This window comes from Cannabis sativa, chromosome X, assembly GCF_029168945.1.
Source record: "Cannabis sativa cultivar Pink pepper isolate KNU-18-1 chromosome X, ASM2916894v1, whole genome shotgun sequence".
NCBI classification, from domain to species: Eukaryota; Viridiplantae; Streptophyta; class Magnoliopsida; order Rosales; family Cannabaceae; genus Cannabis; species Cannabis sativa.
Genome location: NC_083610.1, coordinates 45,722,746 through 45,742,710, shown reverse-complemented (window position 1 = coordinate 45,742,710; position 19,965 = coordinate 45,722,746). Strand labels below are relative to the sequence as shown.

The 19,965-nt window shown below is 36.8% G+C and overlaps 4 protein-coding genes across 4 annotated transcripts; 3 read left to right on the top strand and 1 right to left on the bottom strand.

Annotated features, from left to right (window-relative positions):
• Positions 1 to 722: 722 nt before the first annotated feature.
• LOC133032226 (uncharacterized) lies at positions 723 to 3,865 on the top strand. The gene is made up of 3 exons (XM_061106100.1): positions 723 to 3,002; positions 3,097 to 3,151; positions 3,278 to 3,865. The coding sequence occupies exons 1-3, from the start codon at positions 2,905 to 2,907 to the stop codon at positions 3,863 to 3,865; spliced, it is 741 nt and encodes a 246-aa protein (XP_060962083.1). The 5' UTR covers positions 723 to 2,904.
• Position 3,866: 1 nt separating this feature from the next.
• On the top strand, positions 3,867 to 6,912 carry LOC115718858 (uncharacterized). The gene is made up of 9 exons (XM_061105852.1): positions 3,867 to 4,074; positions 4,187 to 4,324; positions 4,417 to 5,057; positions 5,144 to 5,228; positions 5,302 to 5,397; positions 5,490 to 5,585; positions 5,738 to 5,881; positions 5,959 to 6,135; positions 6,291 to 6,912. The coding sequence occupies exons 1-9, from the start codon at positions 4,006 to 4,008 to the stop codon at positions 6,555 to 6,557; spliced, it is 1,713 nt and encodes a 570-aa protein (XP_060961835.1). The 5' UTR covers positions 3,867 to 4,005; the 3' UTR covers positions 6,558 to 6,912.
• Positions 6,913 to 7,395: 483 nt separating this feature from the next.
• Positions 7,396 to 8,138, bottom strand: LOC133032520 (uncharacterized). The gene is made up of 2 exons (XM_061106493.1): positions 7,846 to 8,138; positions 7,396 to 7,748 (listed from the first exon to the last, which is right to left on the bottom strand). The coding sequence occupies exons 1-2, from the start codon at positions 8,011 to 8,013 to the stop codon at positions 7,545 to 7,547; spliced, it is 372 nt and encodes a 123-aa protein (XP_060962476.1). The 5' UTR covers positions 8,014 to 8,138; the 3' UTR covers positions 7,396 to 7,544.
• A 9,619-nt stretch (positions 8,139 to 17,757) lies between these two features.
• On the top strand, positions 17,758 to 19,167 carry LOC133032225 (protein FAR1-RELATED SEQUENCE 5-like). Its single transcript, XM_061106099.1, has one exon. It carries the CDS (start codon positions 17,758 to 17,760, stop codon positions 19,165 to 19,167), a length of 1,410 nt encoding a protein of 469 aa, XP_060962082.1.
• The last annotated feature ends 798 nt before the right edge of the window (positions 19,168 to 19,965 follow it).

Genomic DNA, 19,965 nt, shown 5'->3' with positions numbered 1-19,965 from the left:
GATTGTGACAGTCAGTAGTCTCGTGATTCGTAAGGGGAAATACCAGGTCAGCTGTGCAATCCCACATCGCCTAGGGAAGGTCATGTGTGATGATTTTGAGACTGTGTAGGTATGGGAATACACATTTGAAGTGGGCTTAAATGAATTGATTGGTACTACCTATATCAACAAGGTGCATCTTGTTTTTTGGTAGCCCATCACGAAAGAACTCCACAATCAAGCGTGCTTGACCTGGGGTAATTTCAGGATGGGTGACCTACCGTGCGAGTGTGGACAAAGCACGTTGAAAATACTCGTGTTGGTTTGTAGAGTCAGTTATCAATCCATGAAGCAGCCAGAGTGACATACTCGTGTATAAGAGTCATTATTTCGTAGGTGTAAAGGCCCAATGGAGATTTGAAGCGGAGATGTTACAATAATTGTTGAATTCATTCTATGGAAACTAAGTGCAGCAAATTTGGAGTATTATGGAATAGTCTATGAACAAACTCTTGTATTGTGTGGTCAAAAATATATATAATATTTTATGTATTTAAATTTAAATTAAACATCCTTAAAAAAATATATTAAAATATTCTTATATAAAAAATTTATATAATTTTTATTTATAAATATATATAATATTATAAAATTAAATATTAAATAATAATATATTTTGTTAAAGTTTACAAAAAAAATAAAAAGATTAATACCGTTAAATGAAAAATTTCACACGTTATATATATATAGGGACAGGATTTGGTCCCGTTATGCCAAAACAGGGAATACAATCCGTGATTGTACTGTAGCCGTTGGATTAAATTGGGGCATGATCTAATGGCTGGGGTTAAAGTAGGGGTATTTAGGGGGGGGAAAATGGTAACCGGTTGGTTTTTTGTATTTTAAATTAATTAATTTTTGAAAAACTGACACCGATTGGCGATTGACGTGTGAGGTGTGACGTTTGATGTACGGGTGACAGTTAGAAATTTTGAAAAGTCACTAAATAGTGGGTTCGTGGGGTATTTAGGGCACATTTGGTTCTTCTTCACACTTCTTCAGATTTCGTTCTTCTTCTTCTTCACATTGCCTTCTTCTTCTTCTTCTTCTTCTTCTTCTTCTTCTTCTTCTTCACATTTCCTTCTTCTTCTTCTTCACAGTTCCTTCTTCTTCTTCTTCACATTTTCTTGTAGTGATTAAAATTATTTTCAAATTTGGGGGAGGAAACTGCAGTACGTTCGGAGTTACTGTACTTCGTTTTCTGGTTCTCCGTCTCCGACCTTGGTGTACAAGTAAGTTTCTCCGAATGTACCAACTTTATTCTTCTTTTGCATGTTTGTTCGTTCTTTAGTTTGGGGATGTGAAAAATTGTCTAACATTGTTAAAGAAAGATTTAAACTTTTGTAAAGAGAAGTGTTGTTCTTCAACCGTGTATGTGCATTTTATTTTGTTTTTGTGTTCTATTTTTTGTTTATTGAGTAATTTTAATCTTTTCTACATGCTTTAAATCTGCTTCGTGAACAAGATTTTTATTCTGAGAGTGGTGAAAATCGAAGTTACATGTGTGTACAGTTTTTGTTTGTTTTTTTTTATTGTGAAAGTATTTTGGATTAATTTATTCCCTGTGTATTAGGGGTCTTTGTTCAGAGTCTGTTAGAGATTGTTCATCACTGTAAGTGGTTGTTATTTTTCAGTTAGTGAAGATTGCATTTAATTTTTTTTGGTTATGGTGTGTAATGAATATATAAAGTACTCTTCTATTGTACTCTGAATATATGCAATAATAGTGAATATATTCAGTTATTGAAGATTGGATTTCGTTCTCTGTTTTCACCATTGTCACTGCCATGATTCTTGAATCATGAACAGAAGGATTAACAATCCTAATACAGTGAAACAATTTTAAGAAAATAATGTAATGAAAGAAAGAAAAGCAATGTAAACATTGGTATGTATAGTGTTGGTGGAAAATAATTATTTTTGAAAATCAATTTTGATTGGTAATTTGGTAATTTTATTGTGAAAGTGTTTTGTATTCACGTGTATGGTCATTTTGGTGTGTATTTTTTTTACCCAAATGTTTTACCGTGGGCTGCCCTATATTGACCGAAATTTTTTTTTTGAAAGTAAGGAAAACAATGGAATGGTTAGTTAGGTAAAGAAACTATGGTATTAAATTTTTTAGTTCAGATTGTTACTTACCAAATGTGATGTTTTTTGTTATCTGTTGTGAGTGATTGTTGTACTTTAATTAGAAGTTGTAGTTTAGATTTTACTATTGTTATGAATTTGTTTTGAAAAATTGGATGGTTTAGACACAAGATTCATGAGTTAATGAGATACAGTATTGATAAAAACTATGGCAGTTTGGATTTTTTGTGTATATGAATTATTGGAGAAGTTATTGAAATTGGTTACGACAGTTAGTAGTGAAGCATTGTTTTGTTAATTCTGATATTAAATGTTTTCCAACTGGTTTTGTACTCTGTTCATTATGAATTAAGAGGTACAAGGTACCCAGATTGGTTAAGTTTGGGGGAATTTTGTCTATTCATGTGTGTGCTTTATGTTCTTGGTTCTCACGGATTGTACCAACTCGTTTGTACCACTTTTTAGTTATGGGAGTTAGTAGTTAAGGTTTGTTTTGTTCATTGTTTTGGTTGTGGAAATCATTTAGTTGAAAAGAGTTTCACATCATTTTAATGTACTTTAATGTGTAACATGCAAGAAGCATGAAATGTGTGTTTGAAATCTGAATTTTTCCAATGCCGAATGGTTAAGTTGATTTGATGTGATTTTGGGTGATTACAATGCACGATTTTCATTGTGTTTTGGTCAATTTTTTTTTATATAGTGTATTTGTTGAAATATGTAGTCCTTATTGTTTAAATTTGTTTATCTTTAATTTGGTTAGGTTCATCATACATGGCTGGGAAACGCAAAAGGAAAGGGGGAAATGAACCCGTAAAGAAGGATGTCACCCCCGAGCCGAACGATAATGCGGTTGCTTGGAGAAATTTCTTGTAAGTTTTGAATGATGGATAGTTGTTTACTCGTGTGATTGATGTTTAACATTTATTTAATTATATATTTGATTGAATTTATGTCCATATGTAGCAATGCGAACTACAAAGCCCTTCGAGCAGCTGAGAAGGGATTAACTGAGAAAGAGGTTTGATGTCAACTGTTACTTAATTTTTTTATATCAATTGTCCGTAATTGACCTAGGGTTGTTTGACGTACTTTAAGATTCTTTCCATGTACTCTGTAGTTGATGTAAGTTTGCCTCATATTACAGGCTACCGACAAATTGAAAGTGCAATATAAAGGTTTCACCGACGAGGAGAAGTCTGAGTGGAGAAGCTATGACCCTAACCCTAATCCCGCTAAGAAGGCGGTGCAAACAAGGGGGAGGAAACCAAAGGCAGCTGATGCCAAGGGGAAGAAAGTGGAGGTGGATGAGGAAGAGGGTGCTCCTGAAAGTGAAGAAGCATCTGTGTACGGTCGATGCTCCTTCAACCGTTTAATGAGGATTTGCAAGAACCTGAACCTGGAGCAGAAAGATGTGATCCAAAATGCTGGATTTGGATCATTCATCAGAGAGGATGCACCATACGTTGACACCCGACTAGTGAGTTGGTTAATCAAACATGTTGACCCAACCACTAGCATACTGGATTTGTATGGGAGGAAAATTCACTTATCTGCCGCGATGTTCGGAGATGTTATGGGGGTGGACGACGGAGGGGATCCTGTAGTCACCGAGGGTGATAGTGACACTCGATATCTGGAGGAGATATTGAACGTTGTCGAGTACACCGTGTCCTTGACAATGTTGGAGAAATCTTTGTTGGAGTGCGTTGAGGCAGCATGTACCTATTTCTGATTAAATTTTCTTTGGTGGTCATAGGGACAGTCCTTGCGCCGAAAACGGGGGTCGATATCACTTCGGGGTACTTGCACTCCCTTAGGGTTACCAGGGACATTCGCCACAAGAACTGGGCGACTGCGGGGTTCAGGTATCTGATGAACTCAATTTTCAGATTCCGAAATAAGGCGACGAAGAATGTATCTGGCTGCACCTTATTCCTCCAGGTACATTGATTTTGTTATCTTTCAATTATGTAAATGTGTTTATTCAGTTTATAATATAATATTGTCATTTATTAGTCGAATGTATTACTAATACATTGTTTGTTTGTGACAGTTGGTGTACTTGACTCACGTGGAGTGGAACTTTGGATATGTGGACCGAACAGTGCTCCCCGTTGATTTTTGGGGTAGTAAACAATGTAAGTCCGCTTACAAATTTGTGAAAGACAATGGGGGTCCCAACAGCGACAAGGTACATCGAATTTTGGTTACAATGTGGTAATGTGATTTCAGTTGATATTAATTATTTTGGGTTTGAAAAATTAAATTTGTTATGTTTAACAGATAACGCTCACTTCGAATCTCGTAATACTGCCCAACTACTACTCCGACTCGGAAGGAAGAAAGAGCAGTGACCACTTTGTCAGCTCTATCAACGAGTTGAAGGAGTACATCTCGAATGAGTTAAAGTCTCAGTTGAGATCATTTTCTTTGAAATTTATGGACAAAGGAGAAGGTGTAGGTGGTATTGACCGAGAGTTGGAGGAGGATGCTGCTGCGGAAATGGGGAAGAAGGCGGAGTGCAGCCAGGCCGTGGAGGAGTCACCGTTGAAGTCCCCTGTCCGTTCGAAGACTAATGTTGTTGGTCTATCTGACGAAAATGTGGTGGATTCTGTAAGTACGCCTTCACTATCTGTTACAAAATCTGTTGAAGATGAAGGTGCTGCACATAAGACCTTCGACGATGAGGACTTTGATATAGTCGAAGTGGCATCTTTCTGGAATAAAGGCAAAGCCCTCGTCAAATCAAAGAAGACACAGTCGGAGAATGTGCCTTTAATTGAGGATGACTTCAACGATAAGGCGTACGAGCAATTCATTGAGTCGGGCAGAACTGTTGTCGGGCCTTTCAAGACGAAGGAAGCGATCCCCCGTAACCAATATGGGTTTTACAAGTTTATTTTTAGCAACACGTTAGATCCGGGGTAAGTAAATGTTATTTTCGTATTTCTCATTATGATATACTTGTACAAATTTTTAATAACAGTTACATTGATTACAATTGAATCAGATATGTGCTTGCGAAATTTCGAAAGTTTGAAGTGGATAGGAGGTGCATGGCATCGTTGCGACCGATGCGAGAAGTTGAGGGATCCGTAAGTGTCAAAGTATTAACTAAATATGTATCATTTATTGTACATGTGTAAATCATATTTCATTTTGTTGCAGATCATTGACTGTTTTTCTATACTAATGAACAAGTACGAACGTGATAGTCGATTACCTGACCAACCTCGTGTTTGGTACATGCCCACTCGCATCTCGGTAATTGCTTTGCTGTACAACTTATTTTAAATTTTGTAATTCAGTTTGGTTGTAATTTCTGTTACTTGACAAGATGAACAATGCTTTTGCAGCAAAAAACTCTCGGTTCGTTTAATGTGAAGAGGATTGCGAAAGACCGGGAGTGGTCAAAACTGTTTTACGAAGACAACTTGGAAAAATGCGTCAAGGTACTTCATCATATACACATGGTCGTTCTTAATTGTAATTTTGAAAACTGAGATATGTTAGCGATGCATATTGGTCATTGTAGTGTCGAATATCTATATGGTCTGTAATTTCAATTTATTTTTGACTTTATTGTTCCTCTATTCAATTGTAGATGTTTGTGCCGGTGTTGACTCTAGAAGGTGCACCACATTGGTTTGGTGCCGAAGTAAATATGAAGTCCAAGGTTGTCTCATTTATGGACTCCCTACACACCGCAATGAATGAGAAGTATCGTGTGGAGGCTACGAAAGAAATGGTAAACTTGCAAAGTTTCATTGTTTGATGTGAATAACTCATTCTTCATTGAATCTAACTAATTGTATACGTTTGCAGTTGTCGACGTTGGACCTTTTGTTTGAGGAGAATAGGTCGAAGAATGTGACTTTCGTGGATTTCAGAATTGACAGGAAAGATCGCGGGCTTCCTCAACAAGACAATGACCGAGATTGCGGTGTATACGTCATGAAGTACATGGACGCTGTGGCCAATGAGGAAGAAGTAGTTGATGAGGTATACCACTTTTTAAATATTTCAGAATGTACTACGCAAGTTTGATTGAGATTAACGTTGTGTAATTTAAATTTTATTCGGTGTTTTACTGTCAAGTTGATTAGAGTTAATTACATTTTCTAAGTTTTTGTTTTTGTTTCTGTATTGTGGCACAGTTTCACCCGGTTGAGGCACGTTTGGAAATCGCTGCGAGGATCATAACTGATGAACAAAATGAAATTCGTACCAAAGTGGTTGAAGATCGTAGGGCTGCACAAGGCAGCTCATTTGCATCATCCTCGGCCCCTTTGCGTAGTCCGTCAAAGTCTCCACGCGATCCTCGGTTCAGTACAGCGAAGTCTCGCAATGCAAACATGTTTCCCCCGTCAAGAGCCTCCCCTAGGCTTCAGTCTACCAAGACTAAGATTTCATATGGTGAATAGTGTGTGAAAAACACTTGTGTTATTAATAGGTTGTGTTATTAATAGGTCGTGTTATTAGTGTGTTGTGTAGTTTGGATTTGGGAGCATAGGTTGTGTTATTTGTGTGTTGTTTAGTTTGGATTTGGGAGCCTTTGGGTTTAGACATCTGTTTTTATTAGTTCACGTTTGGAACTGGTTATTATGTTCACAGACTTGTGTTTATTTTAGTTTTGACAATATATTAAACCATACTTAGCAAATCTTTGTACTCATACCGTAACAACTCTTACAATGTACCCATACTTCAGAAGTAGTTGATTGTACTTCACAGAAATTATTTAACCAGAAAACAAAGGTGACTTCTTAATTTTCTTTATTTGTTTTTTTGGTGAAGAGGTGACTTCTTCTAATTATTTGAAGGAAATCATGTTACTTGCCTAATCTTACCAAATCTTTGTAGTCATTAAACTTTAAACCGAATTTTCCTTAAACCGAATTTTCAAAACACATGTACTATAACATTACAAATAACGACAAAGGTCACTTGTTAATTGTTTGATGTTAGTTACCAAATCTTTGTACTCATTCAACTTTAAACTGAGTTTTGAGAACATTTAAAAAAAAAGATTGAAACCATACCATATCAACTCCCATTACTCTAACCAAATGTAAATAAACAATAGCCCCCTTAAATTTGGTTTTTCATAACATAGTAATGAGGAAAAATATGGAATATAGAACATTCTCATTGCGCTACTTCACATAACAAATACGAAGATGTGAATAATATATAATTTTGCAACTTCACATTGAACCCATTGACGAAATTTGCTACAGAAATTAAAAATTTAGAAAACATAAAATTTTGAGAACGTAGTGGGTACTTCATACCAAATGAAATTTTCGTCATCATCCACACGCATCTATTAAGTTCTACACAATTAAGTTAAACAAGTTTTGAGAACATAAGATATACAAAACATTTGCATTTTGGGACAACCCATATCTTCAACGCAATATAAGTTGGACAATGATGAGAAGGCAAATAAAAATGATAAAAATTAATTTTCTAATAACATTCTCATTGCGTTTCTTATCTTCTTCCAAAATCTTGATTTGGTTCCGCAATCCAGGTGTAGCATCTGTACTTCTCTTACCATGTGATTTATCGATCCAACAAAAGTAATCACATCCTCGACTTTCATCGTTCTCCTGAGTTGAAAATAACCCTATTAGTTTATCATGGCTGCCTAAGTACAGAAAACATAAATGAGAAGTACTTTTGAATCTAAAAAGACAAAACTCTTACATAGTGTGGACATCCGAAGAATCGACGACCAGGATTTGCTCTACTACTAGAAGTCCAAACATAAGCTAGATCACCACAGTAGCAATGGGGGTGTCCCTGAAGTGAATTTCTCCAAGGCGGACCACCCCCATCGAACCCGCATGAGTCTTCTCCACCACCAGCCACCATGTGCGATGTACTATAATTTGTGAGTGAGGTGTACAAATTTTTTTTTTTTCTAACTATGGTGGAGATAATGTGTGTTACTCACAAGGAAAGGGGGCACCTGTTTATATATAGGCTGTTCCAAATGAGTTAGTGGTGGGAAAATGAATTTTTTTTAAAAATTTTCTAACATTATAAATCTTGGTGCCAAAATAAACCCCAATTTCAAATCCTAATTCGTACAACATAATAGGGCATGGCTGATTGTTTCGTTGGGAAGCGTATCATGTCATGTCTCAAGCAGTCCTTTCTTTTAAAATAATATTTTAGTGTTGTGTGAATTGACAAGGTCCATCAAGTGAACAGTGTACGTCCCATATTACACTACTAAATATTTGTTAAATCCATTAAATAATATTAGTAGGGATGCCAATATTAGTAAACATTCAATATTTTAATTTACGTTGATTGAAATTTAATTTTTGACAAATGTTGCTCAAGTTTTGTTGTATTTGTGATAGTTTAATTATTGGTAATAGTCCAAATCGAAAAAACAGTACCGCATCGCACCATTTTCCGCAGTGCGAGTTCTGCGATTTTTAGTTTCGCGGTGCGACTGCGGTTTGAGAAATTGGAAAAACCGCATGTATGGATTGGTTAAAAAAAAAGGGTTAAAAACTACACTACCCACACTGCAAACACCCGAATATATTATTACCACACTTAAAAATATAAAAATACAAACAAATACATTTATAAAAAGTCTTGATTAATATTTCTTTATAATTATTTAGTTTTTTTTAATATTATATAATTATTATATAAAAAAAAAAATAGTGTTGTCTACAGTGAACATCCTGTTACTTTCAGTATCTCTGTCGTGAAGCCGAAAATTACATGTTGGAATATTTTTTAAAAATTTATAATTTTTCACGGGGGGTTCGTTATGGTAACAATGAAAATCCTGTTACTATCAGTATCTCTGACACACAGTAAGTACTCATGTCACCATTCGTGTACCGGAGTCACTATCCTCACGAGGAACTCACTGAACGTCCTCTCGGGCTAGGGTTCTAATGAGCGGCAGTCAACCGTTCGTAGCACTCACACTGTTACTGGGGTGTTTTTTGGTTAATGTGACACACAGTAAGTACTCGTGTCACCATTCGTGTACCGGAGTCACTATCCTCACGAGGAACTCACTGAACATCCTCTCGGGCTAGGGTTCTAATGAACGGCAGTCAACCTTTCATAGCACTCACATTGTTACAGGCGGTGTTTTTTGGTTAATGTGACACACAGTATGTAGTCAAGTTAGCTTTGGTGTACCGGAGTCACTATCCTCACGACGAACTAACTGAACATCCTCTCGGGCTAGGGTTCTAATGAGCGGGAGTCAACCGTTCGTAGCACTCACACTGTTACTGGGGTGTTTTTTGGTTAATGTGACACACAGTAAGTACTCAGGTTAGCATTGGTGTACCGGAGTCACTATCCTCACGACGAACTAACTGAACATCCTCTCGGGCTAGGGTTCTAATGAGCGGGAGTCCACCGTTCGTAGCACTCACACTGTTACTGGGGTGTTTTTTGGTTAATGTGACACACAGTAAGTACTCAGGTTAGCATTGGTGTACCGGAGTCACTATCCTCAGGACGAACTAACTGAACATCCTCTCGGGCTAGGGTTCTAATGAGCGGGAGTCTACCGTTCGTAGCACTCGCACTGTTACTGGGGGTGTTTTTTGGTTAATGTGACACACAGTAAGTACTCAGGTTAGCATTGGTGTACCGGAGTCACTATCCTCACGACGAACTAACTGAACATCCTCTCGGGCTAGGGTTCTAATGAGCGGCAGTCAACCGTTCGTAGCACTCACACTGTTACTGGGGTGTTTTCTGGTTAATGTGACACACAGTAAGTACTCAGGTTAGCATTGGTGTAGCAGAGTCACTATCCTCAGGACGAACTAACTGAACATCCTCTCGGGCTAGGGTTCTAATGAGCGGGAGTCTACCGTTCGTAGCACTCCCACTGTTACTGGGGTGTTTTTTGCTTAATGTGACACACAGTAAGTACTGTGTTAGCATTGGTGTACCGGAGTCACTATCCTCACGACGAACTAACTGAACATCCTCTCGGGCTAGGGTTCTAATGAGCGGGAGTCAACCGTTCGTAGCACTCACACTGTTACTGGGGTGTTTTTTGGTTAATGTGACACACAGTAAGTACTCAGGTTAGCATTGGTGTACCGGAGTCACTATCCTCAGGACGAACTAACTGAACATCCTCTCGGGCTAGGGTTCTAATGAGCGGGAGTCTACCGTTCGTAGCACTCGCACTGTTACTGGGGGTGTTTTTTGGTTAATGTGACACACAGTAAGTACTCAGGTTAGCATTGGTGTACCGGAGTCACTATCCTCACGACGAACTAACTGAACATCCTCTCGGGCTAGGGTTCTAATGAGCGGGAGTCAACCGTTCGTAGCACTCACACTGTTACTGGGGTGTTTTTTGGTTAATGTGACACACAGTAAGTACTCAGGTTAGCATTGGTGTACCGGAGTCACTATCCTCAGGACGAACTAACTGAACATCCTCTCGGGCTAGGGTTCTAATGAGCGGGAGTCCACCGTTCGTAGCACTCCCACTGTTACTGGGGTGTTTTTTGCTTAATGTGACACACAGTAAGTACTCGTGTCACCATTCGTGTACCGGAGTCACTATCCTCACGAGGAACTCACTGAACGTCCTCTCGGGCTAGGGTTCTAATGAGCGGCAGTACTGACGTTGTCACTCGCGGTGTTTACATGCGTGGTGACACAGTATGTAGTGAAGTTTGCTGTTGGGTACCGGAGTCACTCCTCTTCTAACGAACTCACCGAATCAAGTTCGACCTAGGGTTGTACAGAGTGACACCGATGCAGTATGGCAGAAGTCGCACTATGAATTTAGGTTGTTTGGGCTGAGTGTGTACTCAGTTCATCATGAAGCGTACCGGATTCACTATTCTCCTGATTTTATTACTAGAGTCACTTCTTGTCTTAAACTACTATTGTATTCATAACATTAAACAGTTTTGTTATTAAATATCTATATTTATATAGTATTCAAAAAAATATTGTAATCTTGATTCCAACGATTGATACGTTAATGTAATCTTACAAAAATTATTGCAATATTTACTCCAACGAATAATATTTTAATGAAATATTAAAATCGTATTTAAATAAATATTGAGTTTTCATTATTAGTAAACATCCTAATTTAATTTCTTATTCATTTGGCCACACATGTTTATTTGGACATAATATTAGGATATTTGTTGCTACATGTGATAACAATGGGAGCAACATTTACCTTATTTAAATACATAATTTTTGTTTAGCACAGTGAACCAATTCAATGTTGTGACCGAGCATGCATATTGGTTCCAATTACGTCTTCCAAGGAGAAGTTAGTAGGGGGTTGGGTTTGTTGATACTACGTTTTTCAAGGGATTGAAAAAGTCAAATAAATAGCTTTAGGTTATTTGTAGCCGTACCTAGGGTTATATTATTAATTATTATTTTTAAATTTTTGTCAAGACTACACTCAACAATCACATCCACAAGTACTATATATACCCCTCTACCTCTCCTTACTCCTTCACAATTTCGTATTGTTTTCTATCCTAGACAACTCACTCCCTATATGTAGACGTGTGTATAATATATTAAAAAAATAAATTATGTATTGTTGTTGCACCAAAGTGAAGATGTGTAAACAGAAGGATTGGTATGCACTGCAACCGTGTGTTGTAGGTGCATCAAGGGAATTTCAGCAATTCAATCAATCATCTCATAACAAATTTTGGTAATAACTCAACTCTTTATGTCTATTTATTTCAATATTATATTATTACAAATTGTTTCTTAAAAATTTTATGTATGTGGTACATGTGTATTCAGGAAATGTTGACGAAGGTTTGGGATGGGTGGACTAGGGTGGAGGGAACTACTTCCAAAACGGCCACCCAAATATGTCATCCTACCGAACCTTAACCTCCCGAGTGGACAAGGTGACCGAGGAATGAGTGTTATAATATTTGACACAACGGTGCGCCAGACTCTTGAAGAAAAGATATGCGGGAGGCGAATGTCAGCGTTTTTTACAGTCTTAGGTCAAATTGCTTCCTCATGTACAACCTACTGATTTGACCGTATATGGATTGATGGGAAAATATTACTAAAATGTTTATTATTTTAAAATACAAAAAAGGTCTTCCTCATTTATTTAAAATCGTTTTTTAGGGTTTTGTAGGATTTGTTGTTTACTTTAAGTGTTGAAATTATTATTTTATTGTAAAAACGTACTTGGCTGAGTTTTACATAGTTATATGTCACATCATATGTACTGTAGGAGATTTTATTAACATAAGACAAAAATTAAGTTTCATTGATATTAACCCAGTCAAAATTCAAAATGTATATTTAAATGACACACATTATTTTCATTCATATTGACTTCAAAGGTTAGTATATTTAAATAAGTATTTTTTATTTTATTAAAGAAGGTAATACATCCTACACATGTCAACTGATTATTGGAAATTAGAATTCCAATACAAACTAATAACAACTTTTTTTCTCACAAATTGTACTAATTTCTTACACGTACAAACTGAACCAAACCATAACAAAACCGGTCAATAGGTTGGTTCAAATTACGTCTTCCAAGGAAAATTTATTAGTTGGTTGGGTATGTTGAAGTAACGGTTTTCAATGCATTGACAAAATCAGGTTTGTATTGGTGTCATATCACCCCATCTTTAGCCATACCAGTTTGTATTAATTATTATTTTTTAATTTTTGAAAAGACTACACAACACAATCACATCCACAAGTACTATATATACCCCTCTACCTGTCCTTACTCCTTCACACCTCAATTTAGTATTGTTCTCTTTCCTAGAGAACTCACTCCCTTCCTGTACACATATGTGTAGGGATAATATATGAAAAAATAAATTATGTATTGTTGTTGCACCGAAGTGAAGATGTGTAAACAGAAGGATTGGTATGCAATACAACCGTGTGTTGTAGATGCATTAAGGAAATTTCAGCAATTCAATCAATCATCTCATAATAAATCTGGGTAATAACTCAACTATTTTTGTCTATTTTTTTCAATATTATATTATTACAAATTGATTCTTAGAAATTTTATGTACGTGCTACATGTATATTCAGGTAATGTTGACGAAGGGTTCGGACTGGTGGATTAGGCTGGAGGGAACTACTTGAGACGCCGCCAAATCTCCCATCCAACCGAACCTACCCAACCTCCCGTAGTCCACAAGGCCATCGGGGGATGAGTGTTATCATATTTGATACAGCCGTCGGTGCGCCAAACCTCGGACCAAAATCGACACGCGGGGTGGAAAACTAAAGTCTTGAGTCGATAAAGCATCATGTGATAATAGTATCCGATATTATAGTATATCTCAATACAACCTACATTTTTCAGTGTAAAAAACATCCTAATTAATTTATTTTGGGATACAACTAAGTTATGTACAAATTCTGTTCTATTGTGTATGTCTTTGTAACTGTAAACTTAAATTTTATTTGGAATGGAACTATGTTGACCCAATATGTGCCATTGAGTTTCACTATTTCCAATAAGTTACGAACAACACTTGCAATGTCAGATTTTAAAAAATAATTCCATAATAAAATAAGTGGATGAGCTAGGGTTTTCAAAGTAGATGGTACACCCTAATGTTGTGACCTTATACGGATTAATGGTACAAAATTAGTGAAATAATGACATATAATTACTATCAAGTAATTAGTAATACCTTTGAAATTATTAATTATTATTTTTAAATATTATTTCATTTGAAATTTGAACTCACTTCACCATTTGGGTTGGATTTTCCAAATGTCTTTTTCCAATGCATTGACAAAGTCATCTTGATTGATAGGGTGTACAGTCTAGTCAAATCAGGTTTTAAATGAAAATATTTAATATTAATTTTACCAACACGGATTCATAACATCTTCATGGTAATGGTAGTTGGGTGTTCACTTTTAATATTGGAAATTTGTAATGTTTAAATCAAGATGTGAAAAATTGTAATGTGGTTCCCACAAATTAATTAGCAAATATATTTGGGACGTATTTCAATGTACGGCAATTTGGATCTCCCATATCTCAATAAGTTCAAGTTTGAAAATAACGTACATCAATATATGTGCACAGTACTTCACACCGTAAATACAGTATGGTGCAATTATGTTTACTCAATATTTGAATTTAATGAGATAATTAGAAGTTGTTGTGAAATGTAAACTATAATTTCGTACATATTTATTCGTAAAATACTTATTTTAATACAGTTTCAAGCATTTCCTATTTAGGAGTTGTACTAAATTTGGAGTACTACCCATTCTTAATAGTCCACATTCTTATATTGTTGGGAATTATTTCAAAATTGTCCAAATATTGTAATCTTCTTAGCCAAGTATGGACTATTTCCTCTAATTTTAATTTCTACATACTCACTAAAAAAACCAATTGTTGTCTTATCAATATTTAATTTTCTGTCTACGTCCCACAGTGTACTCACTGACGTTAAATGGAATATTTCATATGCTTTAAATAACGTACGTCAGAGATGTCACAGTGTAACGTCAAATCAAACTCAGTACATGCAGATCTCATGGGATTCCCTGATTTGAGTTAATTAAGATACTATATGCAAACACGAAACCTAGGTATATTACTTAAGGAGATTTAATATTTGTTGGGCTGTAATATACTAATATCACATTTTTGTTATTAAAATTTGGACAAATGAATTAGGTCAGCTTTAATACGATAGTAGTCCCTATGATAGTATTACCCAACAAAATTACCAAAACTAAGTTAATTAACTATGGTAGTGGTCCCAACAACGATTATGATGTGAAATGTTAATAAATTATTGACTACTGAAATGAGTGGATGTCATATCACATTTTTTATTTCACCATTTAAACCATGTACTTATTATTTCAAGATGGTGATGTGACATTTTTTTTTTACTTCAATTCTGGAAATTATTATTTAAATCAAAAAACCGTACGTACTATTCTTTTAAATAGAAAAATGTCACATCACATAGTACTTTTTTTATATTACTTAGATTTTGTTTGGATTTGATTCACCTTCTCCTTCTATTAAAATTGGTTAACTAAATGGGTAAATTGGGATTTTTGAGATTGTCGTAAGTGGATATTACCATTGTCAAAATTTATTAACTATTAAATGGTTTAATTGGGAAAAAAAAATCCATTATTAAATTACATGAACCGAATTACGTGTACATCAACCCACCAAACCACTATATAAGTAAAGGTTAGGTTATACAAACTAAGCATTTATTTTGAAACCCCGTTTTACTATTTCCTAAATCAAATGGACCCTTACCAAAACTTCAACCCTTTTGAAACAAGTCCTCCAAAATCCCCACCGCATCCTTTCTCTTCCACAAGACCCGTAGGTACACCGTCACGGAGTCCAAGACTCCGTTCAGCCTCCATGTCAGGATGTCCAAACTGTGCAAGGCTGGAGTCTGTTCTCCACGAACACGAAAAGCTGATAAGGAAGGCTCATTCACGAGCCACGGAGGCCAAGCAGGAGTCGTACAAACTGGCGGAACACCTGTACCATACAGCCCACTTCATGCAAGAAGCCAACACTTCAAGACAAAAATTAGAGGGTACCATGGATGACATTCTCGACTACACCGAGGTGTCCATACCCCACTACCCACTTCATGTAAAACAAGAATCACCAATCACTACTCCAAGAGAAACTCCTTCACGACCAAAGTCCCCGTTCAGAGACAATAGCCCTCCGTCTCAACGGAAGTTCCCTCAAGTTATAGAACTTGATTGAACATCCGTTCGGTTTCAATCGTGGTATTTTATATATATATATAGTGTACTTTTGTTACAACTCATCTCATATGGCCGTTCTATCAACTTTTTGTTAGGCCATTTAATGAGATTGAAGAACTTACCTCCATTATATATATAGTTGTATGCAACTCTACAATATTATTTTAAGTCTATTTTCTTTCTGTTTGCAGTTGTGATTTCACAATGATTCACTTCACTTTTAATTCCACAATTAATTAATGAGGAAAGTGACATTAATACTGCAAAATAAACCGAAGTACAGATTTCATAACAAATACTGATAGTACATTATAGCATCAAAATATAAAATAACATAACTTGGACACTAACACAAAGCATCATTTACTGTTTTTTGGAGAAGTATCCACTCCTTCTTTGTCCCCAACTTCTATATCATCTCCATTTCGGTCCTCACCTTTGTCAGTCGAATCTTTCACGTTGTCCTGTTCGGGTGATTTATTTGCACCAGAGCATTCACCCTCATCAAACAGTGAGGAAACAGAATTAAGGATAGCCTCTTCATCATTATCATCATCAGAATCCCACATGCAGGGAAACTCATTAACACAGCAAAGTTCTCTAACTTGCTGCCCATTGAAGCATTGTCCCGTCTCTCCATGTAGACATAAAGCAGAGAAAGCTTCTATGAAAGATTCATAACGAATTATTTTTATGGACGCATCAGAATTAGTGTTTTTGCTTACAGCGTCTTCGTACCTACTATAGATACCTTCATTTGGTCCATTGAAAATAACCCAGTGTGGACCTGAACTCATACTTGATATATGTAATGCTAATAACTAAATTACAAGTTAATTTCTCTATAAACTTGAGGCTGGATTGGAAAACGTCTCAAGTGTGTTATATAAGTCGTGGAGAATAACCCTATAGTACGTTTTTTAGTTAGCTGTACTCTATTGGGATGTACTCCATTGGGCACATCTGATGTGTCAAAAAAGGGGTGGTTAAATTTCTGAATTACACAGTTAAATACACGTGTAGGCGCACGTAGTATGGTCAAATGTCAACATTATTCATCAATCCCGTTTTCCCAGAAAACCTAATGTACTACGGTACTGTTCTAACGTACAACGACGGTTTAATTCATAAGAAGATGTAGGTGAAGGGCCCATTAATATCAGCCCAACATATATAAATGCCCAACATATATAAATGGGAGAAACTACCCATTCTACTAAAAAATGTCATCAATTCATACAAAAAAAAATATCCTTACTTTTCAATCTTTATTCTCCACAAATACAAAAATGTACTATTACTTTTATCCTGACGTACGAAGTGGTTTAATTCATTAAAAAAGGTTGGTAAAGGCCCATTCATATAAGCCCAACAATTTTAAATGTTACCACCAACCCATACAACTCAACAAAATATCTAAACCCAAAAATCATACAATAACATTATTTTCCAATTAATTTATTCAAAAGTAAATGTAATAGTACTATTTTACTGTTCAAAAGTACGAAGAGAGTGGAATAGAGTTTCCAATATTTGAAAGGCCCATTAATATCAGCCCAACACACTTAAATGTGATCACCAACCCATATTACTCTACAATCTGAGGCATTCAATCTCATAAAATCTAATTTAAATCGACTCACCACTATCTTTCCCTTACTCTTCATCTCTAATTCTTGGATATCAATAACAATCAAACACTGTAACTCCACTCCAGTACATTAACGTCGAAGGAACAATTGGTTACTTATCAGTAAGTCCTTTTTTTTTATCTTTCTCGAAAACCATTCCTTACCTATTAACTTTATCATTTAATTTGTTAATTCAAACAGATACAATATGGAGGCCGAGTCTCAAGCAGAGAACATGAATGAGGAACAAACCTACGAATGGGAAAGCATAACAGCAGAGCTAAACATCACAAAACCAGTGAATGAGATTCAAATATGTGACGTCCTAGGCAAGAGTCTCGACAAACTGGGAAAATGGGAAGCATTCTACGAAATGTATGCGAAACGGATGGGTTTCGGCACAAGAAAAGATGATGTACGACGTTCTCACGGAGTCATCGTAATGCGCAGGTGGGTTTGTTGTTCCGAGGGTTACAAAAGAATCACAATAACGGAAACACAAAGAAAAAAGAGACCTCATGATGTCACTAGAACCGGATGTCAGGCAGCATTACGTATTTTACTCACACAACCGTCTAACACTTGGAAATGCAAAGAGTTCAGCACAATACACAATCACGACCTCGCTTCATCAAGTGAGGTACAATTTTTGAGATCATACCGAGTAGTGTCCGATGGCTTGCTTGCCCAAGTTAGGTCGATGAACTCAGTTGGAATTAAAACTGCCAACATAATGTCTCATGTTGCTTTGCAAAGTGGAGGTTACGAGAGAATGCCATGTCAACTTCGAGATGTCTACAACAGGGTTGCTGGTGCCAAGCGAGAAGAAAAGATAGAGACGGACTCGGAAGGAGCGTTGGGATTTCTTGATTATCTCGCAGAGAGGGATCCAAATTTCTTCGTTGTATATCAGGTGGACGAGGAGAATCGATTGGCTAACTTATTTTGGGCAGATGGAAACTCACGTGTCGACTATGTGGCTTTTGGGGATGTACTAGGGTTTGATACCACCTACATGACAAATGAGTACAATAAGCCTCTCACTGTTCTCATTGGCGTAAACCACCATTTCAACACATGCATCTTCGGGTTCGCTCTACTCCTCCACGAGAAGCTTCCATCCTATCGTTGGCTACTTCAAAAATTTCTCGAATGCCATGGAGATAAGAAGCCAAATGTTGTAGTTACTGACCAAGATGTGGCCATGAAACAGGCCATCATGGAACACATGCCTGATGTGACACACCGTCTATGTGCTTGGCATCTCAATACAAATGCTTCCAAAAAGGTTAAAGATCCGATCTTCTTGAAAATATTTAAAGATCTAATGTACAACTACTACGAGGAGGAGGATTTCGAAGCAAGATGGTTAGACGTCGTCGAAACCCAACAACTAACAGATAATGAATGGTGCCAAACAACATTCGACACAAGAAAACAGTGGGCAGAAACTTATTTAAGGGGTTCATTCGTTGCAGGAATGAGAACCACACAACGTTGCGAATCGATCAACTCAGCCCTAAAAAAATTTTTAGAGAAGAATTATTGCTTGCGTGAATTCGTAACAACCATAGATATGACAAGCCTCAAAGCTCGTACACAACGAGACTGCAAATGACTTCAAAAGCAGATGCACTCGACCTCACCCACCTAATCCTACATGCTTGACCACGTACTACGACCAATGTGCTGAATTCTACACAAGAACTATGTACCACAAGGTTGCTGAGCAGCTTGATTTAGAGAATAATTATTTTGTCATAAGTCATGAGCAAGAAGGAGAGTGGCAGATATACACCATTGGAAAGTTTCAGCATCCGGAAGTCCGATACCGAGTTCATTACTGTGAAGGCCAACGAGCACTACACTGTAGCTGCATGCTATATGAAAGTCAGGGGTACCCTTGTAGACATTTATGGGCTACAATGAAAAGATTAAACATCAGAAGAATACCTAATACTCTTCTCATGAAGCGATGGAGCAAATCCGCGAAGACAAATCTCCACCTACATTTTAACCCCCCGGCCCAAGAACAACAACACATTTATGAGATGGCTAGGTTTGGATCTCTCAGCTCATTAACTTATAACTTGACTTTCTATGCAGCAAAAACAGAGGATTCGTACACGCGTGCAAAGGAAGAGATTGAACGGCTAACTCTAATGTTCAAGGAAGAATTTGAGATGAGTTCCAATCCAGAAGGACAGACGCCACAACCTGGAAGATATCGTAACAACCCCAACATTATTAAAGACCCTGAAGTTGTGAGAACAAAGGGTACGGGAAATCCAAGGGAAGGACCGAACGGGGAGCAGATCCCAAGAAACTCAAGACATTGTCGCATTTGTCGCTCATCAGGCCATGATTATCGGCGGTGCCCAAACCGTCAGCAGAATACTGGATCTCAGGGGCAACA